Consider the following 16,087-nt stretch of genomic DNA (forward strand, 5'->3'; position numbering starts at 1 on the left):
CGAAAGCCAGTGGCACAGCCCGTTGCGCATCAAATTTAGTTTTGAAGGGTGATGGGGCAGGACGGCTCGGTCTTGGCGACTGCAATATTGGCATTTGTCCTACAGCCAGAAAGAGACGTCAGCGATATTTTTCGAGGAACGTGGACGCCAAACAGATAGCGTTCGCACTGAGATTCGAAAATGCAGCCGACCTCGGAAAGGGGAGTGGCAACGCATGGGGCAACTTACAAGATATGGACTGGCTTATGGTAAAATGGTTGCCTCCCTATACAGTGAGTCGTCAGCACGGGTTATATTCTCGAAACTGCCATTATGACCAAAACTTACTTTGCCAGCTACTGCTGCGTGCGACATTCTAGCATGGCCAAATCGGCTGCGTATTGGATGGTTTCGATCTATGAAAAATCATTAGTGGTGTTAGGACAATCTCCTACGGGCGTCCTGATACGATGGGGATACGAGTGAAGAATGTGGGATACGCCTGATATGGGTATGGTGATATTCAGACTAATCGCTGGTCCTCCTAAGAGGATCCCACTCTCTTTTTGAGGGGATGCTTCCGTGCGTATGAAAGCAGGTAAGCGAGGTGATGTATCAATACGGGGCTCTGGTGGTGCATAGACACCTCTTCCTCATTCCTTATACCTCTTTGTATGGTTGGCGTAACAGGTAGGTGGAATACGAAGGCCTTTCGTAACTCACTATCTTGGCAGCCGGGATATTCCCAAGGCGGTTAAGGACCGTCAATTGGATTCCTAGAGGAACAGATGAGACGGGGCTTATCCAGAGAATCTTCCACATCAGCGTGGTGTCAATGACTGGGAAAATACACTTACTTCCTGTTCACAGACTTCACTATCAAGCAAAAACAGTCCAGGGGCGATATAACACGTCAGTTCGATCACAAGTGCATGACAGCTCGGGGTCGGGTCAATCCGTACAGAAAAGTTGCTGGCGAAATCGAGGAGCGTTCGATGTTGTTTCCCGCAAGCTGACAATACAATGCTTGAGAATAACTGTTCTGGTGGCGAGGGATCGGGTATTTATAGCATTGCAGCCAGTCATTCTGCTTAAGTCGGCGCAATGATCGTTGCATATTGTGATGGCGTCAACATAGCTGGTCCTCCACTTTCAGCTGGTTCAACATTTCGTCGTTGGTAATACGTAGTGTCCGGAAATATTAAAGATTCTCTTGATGATTGAGTCTATCAAAACTTTCCCTCACTGTTGACACCGTTTGAACACTGACGGCGGTACCGCGGAGAAGCGCCGACGACACGTTTCAACATTCATCAACATGGGCCTGTACTTTATCACTTCAGGAGGTGGTACAACAGCAGTCATCTCATTGCATTATATTTGCTGATCATGAGCACATTTTTGTTGATCAAACTTCGAATGGTGTTAACGTCGTCGTCATCCTCTCTTTTTTTCGGGTTCGACGCGAGATCGAGGTCTGAGTTGCATGTATGCGAGTGCCTATGCGCAATGACAGATCTGCCCATTTTGAAAGCTCTTTTTTTCTGATTGTTTTCTGTTATCGCTACGGAGAAAAAGTCCTGCCGCCTACATTGCTTTTGGTGTTACTATCTATTTCCTCAAGGCCTGCAAACAACCCGCTTTGCCCAATTATATTTCTGAGCGATAGATGGGGTTCCCAATTTTATCATTGTCCGGATATGGTGTTCTAGAGCATTTTGCCAGCCCGGTCAAGCCACTGTCGGAGGAAATGTATAACGACCCGGAAACCCGCTTTGGGGCCACTTTGGACGCGAAGATGTGCTCGTTTCACGCAAGATACTACTGTATACGGAGATATTAAGTTACATCATCTGCCACAACCCATCGAAGTATGTTCTGTTCCAGTTGAGCTCGGGTATGTGATTGCATTGATATATAGGTTAGATACAGATATGCGGCGATCTGACATATATCGTGCCTAGGGTTGGTAGGTAGGTTGGAAGATGATAGTTGAATGAAAGCTACTGAAAAAAGTATTTTTGGGTACGAGGTCATTCTGCTCCCACCAGTTTGATATTCCGTCCTTTCATTCTGACTACAATTACTGACCCAAAATCACGGTAACATAAAAGCCGAGAGTTAAAATTAAACATCCAAGATTCCCCGTACAAGTCAGCAAAGAGTGAATACATTACGACACTTTTTCTCATACTACCATATGAAAGACCTCCAAAAGAACATTCTTGCTTATTTTCGGGGGCTCCTTGGGCCGGCCCATTAATTGGGACACCGCCGTCTGCGCTCCTCGGACGCTGTACTCCACGCTGAAGGTGGTGTCATCGGGAATTTCAACATACTGCCCGATGAAGGCGACATTCGTTGTGTCATGCGGGATCACACTTGGACGATCGTGAAGAACCCGTGTCAATAGCATTGAAGTTCCCAGGGGAACGAAACAGGGAATTGTCGTGGCCAATGCGAGAAGTGGTTCAACGGGGAACTTCATATGAGAAAGTAGCTCAACGAGGATCTCTGCACCGGAGCATTGTTCCATGGGTTTTTTCACATATGTCCCGATTTTTTCTGGACGTAGTCCGTATCCCCAAATCACGTCAACAATGTCTGGTTGCGTCGCGAAAACAGGCTGGTGAGGAATGCTAATATTCAAACACCAGGGGCTTCCTACAATGGTGAGTAGGGAACCCGTACCCGGTTTGCCCTTAGTGAGCCGCGAGTAATACTTCATGAAGTCCGATTCCCGAAAAGTGACGGTGAAGGTCTCGATTTTTGTCTCATCCGTCCGCGTGATGAAATTAGAAGGATTGCCAAATTTGGTCGACTGCTGAGCGAGTTTATTCCAAAGAGACCATCCCCCATCATATACACTCTCCACTGACACCTCCGAAGGAGACTCTTTGTTAGACCCTATCTGCATCCCGGTAGAGATCGACCCTAACGTCACGATAACAATGTCAGATGGATCTACCGTGATAAGTTCCTCTCTTCCGTTCTCAACCAACATAATCTCCGAGATAGTTGTTGGGTCGCTAGACGGATACGACTTGAGATCGGTGACCATCGCATGGAATCGGAAGTCAACTCCTTGATCCTTTAAGAATTTAGTGATGGGGATTATCAAAGTCTCATAAAGGCTGAATCTCGTTCTCTCCAATTCAGGAACATCACTGCGAGTCTGCAACTTAGGCAAGTATTTGGCTAGAAGTCTACGAAACTCGGTCGCACTATGCCATGGCTGGACGAAAAAACTAAAGGCGAGTCAGTACCAAGGGAAACAAATTGTGAAGAAGACTCAAGGTGCTCACGTAGTCGACCATAGTGCCCAGAATTCTGTCCTAAAGAACGATTCGTCAAATACCTCATTGATCTTCCTTGAGTCGGACGCCCTTTCACGGTCCAGGAGAAATGTGATGAGCTCCATCCGAAACTTCGCCCCAATCTGCATCCGATGCACGTCCACTTCGGGAGACTGTTCTCCCTCGCCTGGCCTAAGTGCGCGAATTTTGGCTTTGTTGTCTGGTCTCCCGGATAACTCGTAATCTTTGATGATATCCAGGACAGTCTTTTCTGGATTATCTGGACTAGGAACCATCGCGAGGAGCTCTTCGACACAATCTTCGTGGAAGTACGGCTGTGCGCCCGTGTGAAGGACATAGCCATCGCTTGGGTTACCGGAGACCTCCTCCATCGCTCCCCCACAGCCCTGATGGATGTCGAGGATATGAACTTGGAGTCCCGGGACTTTGGCCTGCTTGATCAGATGTACCGCGGCTGCCATGGAAGCGATCCCGCTTCCAATAAGCCAAGCCTGTACATCTTTAGGATCTCGGCTACGCGCCATTGATTGTCTGTGGATTTTATCGCGGATTTGCCACTTTGAGTTTCGTCGTTAGACACTTTTCCTTTTCCCGTAAAGCGTGGGCGAGTGTCCAAAAGGCTATTATATAGGTAAGAAAACCAAGCAATGGCGCCGGCCATCGACGGCCTGTCTCGTAGTATTGGATTTCACATGACAGCAGCCGAACCGAATCGTTTAGAGGACCACCAAGTTTTACTGCTCTGGTTTTTCAAGGCGAATGATGTAAGTGCACGTCTCTAGAAATCCGTCGAATCCTCGGGTACCAATGTCGCGAACCAAATATCTTAATTGTCGTCTCAGATGACCTGGCTCTGAAAAGTATGCGAACATCACATGCACCGTCCACCGCTTCATCACTCTTATATCACCCAATAGTAATCCGGTAAGAGATCAGTCTGATGTCAACTGGAATTATAATACAAGGATTGAGACAAGGTGGACTAACTACTGTGGATGATTTAGAAGCATAATGACTTCCCTCGATTTTTTACAGCGTGGCATAGCCCCTAGTGAGATCTCATTGGGCGGCAGTCCTAGCAAGGCTGTTGGGACAATGGATTCATAACTTCTCGTGATGCCCCGGTGTTAATCCCTCGTTGGGGAGGCCAAAGGAATCCATCTTGGTTATGCCAGTGGAGCCAACTCCGGGGATCGCGACCGCACAACCACACCAAAACCAGAGGGCATCAAATACCAAACCCATCTAACTTCGTTTAGTTACTCGTCTCACACTCGAGCCCAGAATACATTACCAGTAAAAGTGGTATCGCCCTATGAAGGAGACAGGACACCTCTGAGCTTGCATACAGTCTGTGGTCGCTTCGTACGAGATGCGTTGACTCGAACTTCGTTAAAGCTGGTAGACGCAGTTCATCGAAGACCTACCTCATCAAGGTTCACTGACGCGCATGGAACTGGGAACCAAGCTCGCCAGAAAGCCATGGAAACGGACTTTCTCGCATTCAGAGAAACCTATATACGCCATGTGCGCCAAGCTGCGAAACTCTAACTCAAAAAAGGGCAGAGATGGGTGGTGATATAACACCTGGAGAGAGACCGCACACATAACACAATCCGGAAGACCGATCTCAATGAGTCAATTCTACCTTATGATGCAGGCTATCCCGAATCCAACTGCAGAAACAAATCCGGCCGCTCTGCGCAGGCAAACGACGGCAAGACGGAGGACTGCTTGGTTACCTCGGTCGGGTTGAGGAGAGCTGAGGTAGTCAGCTGTGCAACGGGGGAAGAGCAAAAAGAGGTGGCCGACCGCAGGTCTTCGGGTGGTGGCCTTCCCTCAATATGTCAAATTGCAGGTTAATTAAAAGTGATGATATCATAACGAGTCACTCTGCTCCAGATCGCATGGATCTGTTACTACATGAGACCGCAAACCAGGATAGTCATCCTCGAAACAATTGCTGCAGTATTGACCAGATCATAGTTTTGACAGTATATCCAGGGGTTATTATCACCTGATATATTACCAGTCACAGGAAGCTAGACTTGAAAACTCTCGAAAATCGTAATGGAACTAACATGATGTCATGGTCTAACCTTATACTATACATATAGAGCTCGGGTCCCCCAGGATTTGAGCCAGACAAGGCACTCTTACTAAATCGCATTTATCAATTACTACCGTCTGAAATGTATTTCATCCGCCACTCTATTACTCGCGTAGTGGGCGCAAAACAGTACAACTCAACCGCTGCGAAGCTCCGAGCCTCACGTAATGATCACAGGAGAACTTTCGCCTCCTTGCCAAATGAGCGCACAGATAGCAGTCCGACGCCATTCTGGTGAGTTTTCGCTGCCTGCTTGTCTATAAAACGTGTCATTTGGCGTTGAAAGTACTAAGGTGGCTCTTTTGTTTTCAGGGTATGGGGGGCTCTTGCTGCTGGGGCTGGAGGGGTTCTCTACTGGTGGAGAAAGGGAAACAAAAATGCCAAGGCTATGCAGAAGTCAGACAATGTAACAAAAGCAGAGGGTAATAAATGATGTCGGAATGGGAATTTACTTATGGTAGCAGGGGTAGTACACGCAGAACCCCCCCCCCCGCAAGTTTCTAGCTACCCATCAACCACCAACGACGGGGTCTTTTTACTCTTTTAACTTGAACAAACTTGACCATAAGAGCATGGCCAATTAATAATTCCTTAGTAAGAGGAATAGAACTTTACACCCATTATAACCATTATGGTGCTGCTCGCAAGCGACATTGGAGAAATCGAGCTTCAAGGATCCCAGATCGATAAGCATCGATTTATGATATTTTGCATCTCTAGTCCCTGTGTTATGTGCAAAACCCCACCTATCTTGAGCAGCGATACCTAAGTGCCTATTTCAATGAAATTTCGCTCTCGGAGGATTGTGACACGCCTTGCTGACCTTAGGAGTATACTTTACTGATCGTTCTTCTGCCCGCTGCTAGTCCGTAACAATTTCCCGTAAGTAGACTCCCGCAGTATGTTGATAAATCATCTTACTTTGATTCTAGGCTGCCTGAGTATAGATTCACCTGCCACATTTTACTGACCTTCCCTTCGTGTGATCCGCCACTTATCATGGTGGAGAACGTAATCTCTCTTCGTGAATGGAATTGCCATGCTTATCTACAATATGAAGGACTATCTTGTTTGAACCTACCGAGTGACTTTTGAAAGTTGTGAGATTTGAGGAGTCGGAAAGCATATGGAATTCTTTATTGTGCCCTCGATTACAAATTTATCTAGAAGAGTCGCCACGTATTGCCTGAGTACGTCAGACTGATACACCTAAATTCGAAATTGCCTTCCACGATTTACACATAGAAATTTGCTCTAGAACCCTTAGTCAAGACATGCCATTCCGATTCTGGCTAGGGAGTCCGGGGCTAGGATCCACATCGTCGCTCAAAACAGTATGGCCTGATCCATTATTGTCCTAGCGTTAGGATTCCAGATAGTTTCTCTGTAAAAGATGGAATGCAATTTCGAATTTAGGTGTATATCACGAGACCAAATGTTTGGTTCGGGATTTACCCAGTCCCTGACATCTCGTTGGAAACAGTCCCACTTGAATGCAGTCAGGACGAAAGAGGAACAGGAGAGGAACTCAACCCAGGCACTGCATCTGTACTTGGCATCGCTGCTCAGATACCCATCGACCTTGCAGCACAGCGGTGATCTTCATCAGAGACGGCAGCTTTGTCAGAAGAAAGCCGTCCCTCTCAGGTCTGAAGAACTAGAGGCTTTCCTCGATGGCTTAGCAGGGCCCAAGTAGAGCACGAGGAGCCGGAAAAAGGAATGGAGAGCGACCGGCTCAACGAAGAGCTCAATCTGCTCTATAACAATCAAACTTCGCCTGGAGAGTTGCTTCAACAAGATCATACCCAGACTTCGTCACTGCCAACCTCTGCTTATCAGCAAGCGAAAGCAATGTACAGAGACACCGAACACATTACACCACAAACTGCTTTTCCCAACGACCAAGAGTCTACACAACAGCTTATCGAGATCGATTTCTGGTCACTCGAACGAGATAAGTGGAATCAATCAGACTGTCTCCGCATAGACCGTTCGGATCCCTCGCCCGTGGAGCGTGTCGCACGAAGTACTCATGCAAAGGATATTCACTCTATTATGTGAGCCTCAGGAGCCTACGCCCAGTCCACTGTTGCCGCGCGGCATCAGCGGATGATATCAATGCGATATTCTTGATTTCCGCGCGTGAAGAGAAAATCATTGCGACCGAGGAAGGACTAGGTAAAGAGGAGAAACTGATTTCAATGGCTGCCCACGTTGTGTGACGTTCAGGAGAGCGACGTACCAGTTTGTCTGGTCGTGCGCGGTGAAATAAGGATTCCTCTTCATGTGAATCATTGGATTCTGGAAAGTCCTTCTTGGAGAGCTGATGAAGACAAGAATATTCTTTTGAGGGGGGCCTTGTTTCTAGGATAACCTCCTCAGGAGGCCACTGTTCTTGTGAAGCCCTACCAATTAAGAGAGCCTCAAACCAGCATCAATAGTGTTTCTTGGGATCCTGAGGCGGCTGGTTCGGTACATCGTGTTTCTTGGAGACAAGCCTTGTGTTGTGATATGAGGCTGGAGCAGATCATGAACCAAGCCGATCCATCGGAATTAATCCCGAGCTATCTATACGAACAACCAAGTTGATTGGAAATCAACTTGCCCTTCTTGCTGTATATATAGCATCATATTTCTCTCTAAATAAAAAAAACTCAATTCATACCTCTGAACTACAGTACAACACCTTGGGATGATGATCGCATAGGGACCTGGGAGGTTCTCTTTCACCGCCTTGATTGCCGGTCTGGCAGGCGGCCCAGGATGATCACCCAGACTCTGGATGAACCGGCAAAAGGGATTCACGGAAAAAGATCGCAGCATGAGTGCTTGCGTGGTACTTTCGAGATATGTGATATTTTAGAGGAGGCTGACATGAAAATATTCAACGCGACGCTCAAAAATGCCGCATCTGTCCATCGGTTTCTACTTGCTCTCCCTCCATTTGCGATAGGCTCGACCATGCTTATCGCTAGAAAAATTATTTTTTAAACCAGCGTTATTTGCAGGGCCTCTGAATACGATGTTTTATGCAAACCAACACCTTGACAATAGCATGTTAGGCAGAAACTGATGCCAATGGAAGCAGGAAAACATAACAGCCCAACAACATCATACCAAATGTAGGCTGGTCGATGAGTCTGCACCAATTTATCCACACGATGTTGGGTGTCAAATATTCATTACTGAAATGAGCAATTATCATCGTTGAGAACAACAAAATGATGCCGCAGAATTTGTTTTGACTAGTAGAAGCTCATGTTTATGAAAGTTGACACAGTGCCTTGTTGGTGTTTTGATTTGGTAGCTGCGTCACGAACGTTGAAGCGAAGTTGAAATCCTGGAATAAGGCTTCAGAATAGTTTTTCATCGAGATGAAAATTTCGGTTCCACCCAAAGCAGCATAATTCAATAGTGAAACGGTTCAACTGACCACAATATGAGGGCCAACTCGGTCGGACCCTCGATCACAGCTGTGTTAGCGACAAGGGTCATAGCACTATAAATATTTCCCCCAGACCCAAGCACAACGGTCTCTTTGAAAACACGCCCCAGTCAGCCCAGCCCTAAGACACGAGCAGTTTCTCTTCCACCTTGCCCGTCTTTTGTACTGACGCGATTGAACATATCGAGTCTGGCCTATGCCTTGTGCTAGGACGAGATGGCAGCCAGTCGCACAGGTCTGCATCGGAATATGGCCTGCACCTTGGACCTTCTTTCTGTGGTACGGAACCTGATCCCTCATACTTGTGATCGTACTGACGCTCACAATACCGCCTCTAGCTTGTCTACGCTCGATGGAGAACTACGCTCCTGGCAGGTATGTACATCGATGCCAGCACTTGACACCATACTGACTTGAAAGATGCCCTAAGATTCGCCTCTCGCGCTAGAGTTCCCACGAAACGATTCCACGTATGTACGATTGCCTGGCTTCTGAGACCTTACTCGAGCTGTGAGAGTAGTGATAATGCAGACCCTCCCTGTGCTCTGTGCTGACCTTCTATGATAGAGCGCGCCGAAAGCAGCCCCGCACGTTGATTGAATGATGGCACAATAACCCAATGCTCTCCGGGAGCTGGTTGGTAGGATCTTATCAGTGGCGCTTCGTTGTCGGTCCCAGGCTGACGATTCGCTAGGTTTGTAGGCAATGCTTCCAGCACAAGCTTCGCGCGGTTGGTCAATGCTCCCGATCCTTTCCACCGTCGCCAGCAGTATCACTCGCGGTAAAGTCCACACTGGCGCATTGCCATTACTATTGCAGGTTCGGTTTTAATATTACACCCGAAGCGACCGAGCCGGGCCGACGCGCTACGTCGCGTGGACTCAACGTATTGCCATGCATCCGCCTCTCGTGCTGGGCGAGCCCGATGATGCCGGCCAGATTTTTGTAGTTCAGGGGTATGAATTTTGTTGTTCTATTCAGAGGGAAACATAAGGCTATGTAAACAACGAGAAGAAGAAGTTGTTTGGAAATCAACTTAGTTCTTCGTATAGATACCTGGGGATAAACTCCGATGGTTCGGCTTGGTTCCTGATCTACACCAGCCACATATCACAACAAATAATCTTTTAGGGCAATATATGGACCTCCTCACGGCCTGAGGCTGCGTGAATACATAGTTACAACTGCAGCGAGAGCTCAACGTAGAGAGAAAGCTTATAAGAAAACGAGGCAATCTAAGTGATTACTGTAGCGAGGCATGAGCATTTTCAAGATTTTGCAATGCTTACGGGTGCTTTATTCCACAATCATGGAAGTTTGATAAGCAGAGAGCAGAGAATCAAACAATTGTAAACCTCAAGGTAGATCCGATTCAGTAAATGAGCAAACAAGCAAGGGTCTTGTTTATTTCACAAAAACCCAATGAAAGGCAAGTGAGAATGTCTACATTCAAACAATTCAGTCTTCGAAAATATTGCATCAGTCTCGGGGAACCATATACTGTATGCTTTAATTTACAAATTTACAAAAACTAGACAATACTTTACGATCGCTAACCCTCGCACGGCCCAAATTATGCCTCCTTGTCCAACTTGATTCCTTGGATATCTGAGGGTCCCTTTCGAAAACGAGCGCAGACAAGCAGTAACAGACGATCGACCATGTAAAGGACAGCTAGGAGGACAAAAGCTCCCAAAGTGAACCATAGCCACGGTCGCTCTCCAATCCACAAGAGCATTCTTGCATCTGCTCGATGCCAAGTACTGCTCCCAAGATCAGTTGTATAAGGGGCGAGCTCGGTTTGGTTAAAGACCCCTGCGGTGTTCGATTGAAGGGAACTGGACTCAAGTAAATAATCCTTCACCACCATTGTTAAAAATAAGGGTCCGGTGGATATCATGATAGCACCATATGGCTGTAGTCGAGCCCAGCCCTGAGTCAATAAATTGTAGGCAGGCAATTTCGAGATTGCCGATGCGTAGATGGGGTGCCTTGGAGACGCCACCAATAGATCGTTGGTGATTCCTGTGGGCCGGGTTGATTTGAAAAGAGCGTAGTTTTTCACTTTGGGCGACCCAAGATTGTGGACTGGGAGAGTACTGTTGCAGACAGTATCCATGTCTATGTAAATACCGCCAAAGTGATACAAAACAAAATAGCGAATCGAGTCGGCCCGCTGGATAGGGAATGCATAATTATCCCAGATTGGGACAAACCAAGAGTAGTGCTCTGACAAAAACTTGCGCGCTGAGTCGTCAGTCCATAGCTAGAAGCATACGTCAGTAAGGTATGGAGATGGTTGGATAGATATAGTATGGCGATTGTTGTAATTTTAAGTCATGGCTTCCGATGATTAACATAAGCAAACTTACCTTGTATTCGAATTCTGAATATGCCTTCTTGCAACTTTGTTGTGGCTGTATCCAACGTTTTGGAATTTCTTCCGTTGCGGTAGTCTGATGCAGGACCAAGGGAATTCGATTTGATTTGACTGTTCCATTGGCAGTATATGAGACACTAGGACTTGGCAAGGTAACTCGAGGGCTGAAGAGTTGCTCATTCAGACACAGCAGAGTAATCAGAGGCTCTAGTGTATACAGCAGCACCACAATGATTACCAAGTCTATTATCAAGAGTAAAAATCACCCCGTTGCCTTCCTCGGCCACTCACCCCAAGAGATTTCACGCCGTTGTCTCGACTCGGAGACGGATTCGAATTCCAGACGCTCCTCATCGTGTAGTTTGTCATAGGTAGACCGAAATCCCTGGACTGCCGAAAACCGTAAACCATGCCAAGATTCCATCGTTGCGTGAAGATCCGTTTGACCGTGGGGAGAGGACCCTATTCGGCGATTGGAGGGGGGGGGGGAAGTAATATTTGGCCTCGCGGCGAGCAATGAAGGCGACCCGTCAAATCACGTTAATCGGGTAGCTATATATCCTCAAAATCGACGTCAAAGTGCTATCGGGTTTATATGAGTTCCGTTCAGCATGCTCCACTGTATGTAGCCCTGTGCGCGTCATCTTGGACGTAGGCGGCCGGAAGTGCAACCTCACATGGACGGGTAGTATGTCCGTCAACCAAGTTCTGACAGAACTGCAAAGATTTTAAGTGGTAGATTCCAACGCAAATCTTCGCCACGCCCAAAGTCTCGGATAGTTGGGGAACACATGAAGACCTTTAGATCGGGGAGACCCCGGCGACGGTAAATGAGCTTGAATTCGACCGCCCCACAACTTTTCCACCTTAAGGCAACCTCGTTTCTCCGAAGTCAGGTACAGCGGACCGTTTGAGGTCGATCGCAATCAAACACCTCAGCAGCTGAGCGGCGTGCTCGTCATCACAGTCTGGCGTGGTCTGACATGTTCGCGTTCTACCCAAGTACCCTCCCATTGATAAGTGCCTGAGGCCGCCAACCTTCCCAGTTCTCTTTTTCCAAGCAGCGTCACCGCAACTTTCTCCAGTCGTGATGCGTAATACCGAGACGTTAATTGATGCCGGTAGGGCTGCACACGAATACGAATAAATGATATGTTCTATTCGGGATTGTTGCGGAAAGCCCCCCCCCTTGCGTCGGGTCCACAATATTCCGTGCTTGTAATCGCACACAGATATTGCTCGTATATCCTCTCCTTCGAAAGGAACATCGCCGTTTCGAAGGAGAGTTGGGATCTCTTCGCAGCGGTTTCTTCTTCAACAGTTCCTTTTGCAATGGTGCGACATAGTTCCGAGGCCCCCAGTACTACTCCTGGGGGACAGACCACCCTGGGCTCCTCGTTCTATCCACCGGAGTATATTTGGAATTCCCTCTCTGATACCCAACGCGATTCATTCATGTCCACCGTGTCCGCTTCCCTTGTTGCGGGCGACGGGCAGCGCAAGCGCCCACGTATAGACCTCACCACGGAGGAGGATGTCGACGACGGTAGGGTCCCGTCGCTTGTTGTGCCAGTCCTCCCCCGCTTCCCCGGTCTCGACCGTGCTGCCATTATAGCCGTTTTCGAACACACCTTCTGCCCAAAGAAGGACCTCATAAAACTTCGCAGCCCCGAGTTCAAAGCCACGGCACCGGATGGCGAGTCCTTCGACTTAAAGTCCACATCTCCTCCGCAAGGTATTTTCAATCAAGGATTGGGGTAATGACGCATCCCTGTGGGCCCACTGCTTCAGCAATTATATCGCTATCTAGTGTGATTTCTTCGCTGCCAAGCACTCACTATGCATCAGTGGAATGGTCCTTTTCTACCGCCGCATTTGTGACCTTGCCAGGGCATATAAGTGGCAGGAGTGTATCCTGCAAATGGCCTTAGACCACCACCAGATGGTCGTCGATAAAGGCGACCTCACCGTTTCTCTTGGTGACTGGGGAATTGGGAAAGCTCTTGAAAGCTCCTACCTACGTCCGGACAACGTACTCCCAGCAAAGACGGCGCCGACTACCCCAAGCACACGGTCAACGCGCTCAACCGCCGCCCCAAATAACGATTCTGTCATTTGTGAAAAGTTCAACTCTTCTGCTGGCTGCCACTGGCGAACATGTCACCGTAGGCACGTCTGCTCTAAGTGCGGTGGCGACCATTCTATGATAAGCTGTAAAGTGAAACCAGCGAGTTAGGACCACGCCGCGGTCTGCCTTGATATATTTCAAATGCTATCGCCGCCAACCAGCTGGCCAGCCCCGCGTCCCAACACTTCTCTTCAGTTTAAGATCTTTGACTCTTCCCTCCCGCCTCTGCGTGGCTCCGCTTCCCCTTTTATCAGTTCAGCGTGGGAAACTCTCCTTGAACATTACCCTGGTGATCTAGGGACTATTTGCAGCGGCATTCTCACATTCGGCTGCCGCCTTGGTTGTACGGGCCAGCCGACAGACCGCCGAACATCTAATCACCATATTGAGGAACCCTCTATTTTTACCCAAAAGCTCTCCGATGACCTGTCAAACCGTCGGGTGCAAGTTTGCACTGGCCCCGTTGTTGTGTCCCCACTAGGGCTCGTGCCTAAACACGATGGAGGCTGGCGCCGTATCCATGACCTTTCCTACCCGCCAGGGCGCAGTGTCAACGAGTCCATCCCGGATACCGCCTCTGCCATACAATACATCTCCATAGATCACATTTTCGATCTCATCCGCACCTCTGGACGAGGATGCTGTATCATCAAACGCGACATCAAAGATGCTTTCCGCAATATCCCCGTCGCACCCGCCGACCGGCCCCTCCTAGCCTTTTGGTGGGATAGCAAGATATATATGGAGTGTTGCCTTCCATTTGGTCTTGCAACTGCACCCTTCATCTTTAACCTTTTTGCTGAGGGTCTCAACTGGCTTCTGACTGCCTACTTGCCTGTGGCCTCCATCGTTCATTACCTTGACGATTTCATCACTGTTTTCCTCCTTCTGTAGGAGATGTCTCTCGGTCTATCGCCGAGTTCAATACCGCATATATTCCTCTTACAGATGCACTAGGCATCCCAAGGAATAACGCCAAAGACGCCGCGGGTACCGTGATCAGTGTGCTTGGGGTCGAAATCGACACGACACTTCTGCAGGCCCGCATGCCACACGATAAGCTAACACGCGCATCTTCTGAAGCTGCGTCGCTATTACGGCAAAATCGTGTTTCGCATAAAGCTTTGCAACGTGTGGTCGGTTTCTCCAACACTGCTCAATGGTCATTCGTCTTGGCAGACCCCGCCTCCAGTCGCTCTACAGCGACCTCGCATCTTTCCACCTCACCAGCACTCTCTCCGCCGCCTATCCCATGATAGCCACGAGGACTTCGCGTGGTGGACGGATACAATTCCGTTTTTCAACGGAATCTATTTCGTCGAGAAGAGCCGCCCCCTAGTTGCCCTCTACACAGACGCGTGTGACTCCGGTCTGGGCCTCTTCTTCTTTTATGCGCCCTCGCGGGACTCCGCCGGAGACTGGTTGTCTGCAGCTCCTTACCTGCCTTCCACTCACGCCGCTATTGTGGACGCCTCCTCCGCCCGCGCCAGCGAGGCCCACATTAACACCAAGGAGGTTACCGCAATTCTGCAGGCCTTCCTTCTACACAGCCTCCATTGGGCTCATCATCGTGTCCTCGCTTTCACGGACTGTGCCGTCGCGTTCCATGGCCTGTCGAAGCAGGCACTCCGCGGGCCGGCCCATCGCCAACTGCTCATGCTCTTTAGCATAGCAGCCGCCCTTGACATAGAAATCCAGCCACGCTGGCTACCTTCATCGGAGAACATGCTAGCTGATGCATTATCCCGTTCCGACTGTGGTTCCATCGCTGACATTTGACCACAGTGGACGAGCTCCTTTCCCTTGCTCCGCCAGCCTGGTTCTCCCGCCAGCCTATTTTCGTGAGTGTCGGCCATGCCAAGCTGGTCTGGAATGGTCTTGCAGAGGGAACCAGAAAGGGATACCGCTCTGCACAGCGCTCATACACCCGTAGCTGCGCCCTCAATGGAGTGCAGCCGTGGCCAGCAACCGCACCAGCGATCTACACTTGGCTCACGGAACGACTGCCAGGCGCAGGTAGGAGCCCACCGGTCAAGCCCGATACAGCCATGTCCGAGCTCTCAGCTCTCCGCGCGTATCACGTCGACAACGGTCTTCCCGAGTGGTTTTGACCTCCACGCCAAGCATTTTCATTGCATGATCGATGGTGCTCGCCGGCTGCAACCCCCGCACCAAAACCGAGTTCGCAATCCAATTCCACGCGCCTCAGTCATAACCCTATCAGGGAATATTTCACATCTACCTGCCCAGCCGCTAAGGCTCTCAGGGTCCCAGAGAGATGATCTCAATCTTGCCGTGGCTGCCCGGGTCGCCTTCGCCGGGTTTCTTCGGGTCGGGGAATTTACATACTCAGCTGCTGACCGTAGGAATACGCAAATCTTCGCTGCTACCAAGTTGACCCAGGGGATATCAGATTCTCCCCTACCATGGACCACGTCTACCCCACTTTAAAGAGAAGTAAGACAGACCAAAACCACGAAGGTTGTCAATGTTGTCCTTGCAGGGACAAACGACGCGGCCTGCCCCGTCGAGGGCCTTTCTACTCTAAGCTATTCCTCCATGATTCACAACCTTCAACTGCTCCTCTGTTTATGCTCTCCTCCGGGTCATTCACCTCATCCGCCTTCCAACGCGCGGTTATCTCCAAGCTCAAATGCTCTGGGGAGGATACCACGGGACTTAAGGGTCATATTTTCAGAAAAGGGGCAGCACAACACGCGCACGATGC

The 16,087-nt window shown here is 49.0% G+C and overlaps 3 protein-coding genes across 3 annotated transcripts; 1 reads left to right on the plus strand and 2 right to left on the minus strand.

Annotated features, from left to right (window-relative positions):
• Window positions 1-2,167: 2,167 nt before the first annotated feature.
• On the minus strand, window positions 2,168-3,820 carry N7509_008190 (oleate hydratase; the record flags this gene model as incomplete). The annotated part of the gene is made up of 2 exons (XM_056632827.1): window positions 2,168-3,227; window positions 3,285-3,820. The coding sequence occupies 2 exons, from the start codon at window positions 3,818-3,820 to the stop codon at window positions 2,168-2,170; spliced, it is 1,596 nt and encodes a 531-aa protein (XP_056483447.1).
• Window positions 3,821-10,424: 6,604 nt separating this feature from the next.
• Window positions 10,425-11,655, minus strand: N7509_008191 (glycosyltransferase family 32 protein; the record flags this gene model as incomplete). The annotated part of the gene is made up of 3 exons (XM_056632828.1): window positions 10,425-11,117; window positions 11,224-11,474; window positions 11,523-11,655. 3 exons carry the CDS (start codon window positions 11,653-11,655, stop codon window positions 10,425-10,427), a joined length of 1,077 nt encoding a protein of 358 aa, XP_056483448.1.
• Window positions 11,656-12,563: 908 nt separating this feature from the next.
• N7509_008192 (uncharacterized protein) lies at window positions 12,564-15,470 on the plus strand (the record flags this gene model as incomplete). The annotated part of the gene is made up of 7 exons (XM_056632829.1): window positions 12,564-12,988; window positions 13,080-13,304; window positions 13,357-13,396; window positions 13,468-14,249; window positions 14,327-14,495; window positions 14,539-15,106; window positions 15,145-15,470. 7 exons carry the CDS (start codon window positions 12,564-12,566, stop codon window positions 15,468-15,470), a joined length of 2,535 nt encoding a protein of 844 aa, XP_056483449.1.
• Window positions 15,471-16,087: the final 617 nt, after the last annotated feature.

This window comes from Penicillium cosmopolitanum (assembly GCF_028827165.1).
Source record: "Penicillium cosmopolitanum strain IBT 29677 chromosome Unknown utg000009l:1.0-9042332.0:1.0-9050551.0, whole genome shotgun sequence".
Classification (NCBI taxonomy): domain Eukaryota; kingdom Fungi; phylum Ascomycota; class Eurotiomycetes; order Eurotiales; family Aspergillaceae; genus Penicillium; species Penicillium cosmopolitanum.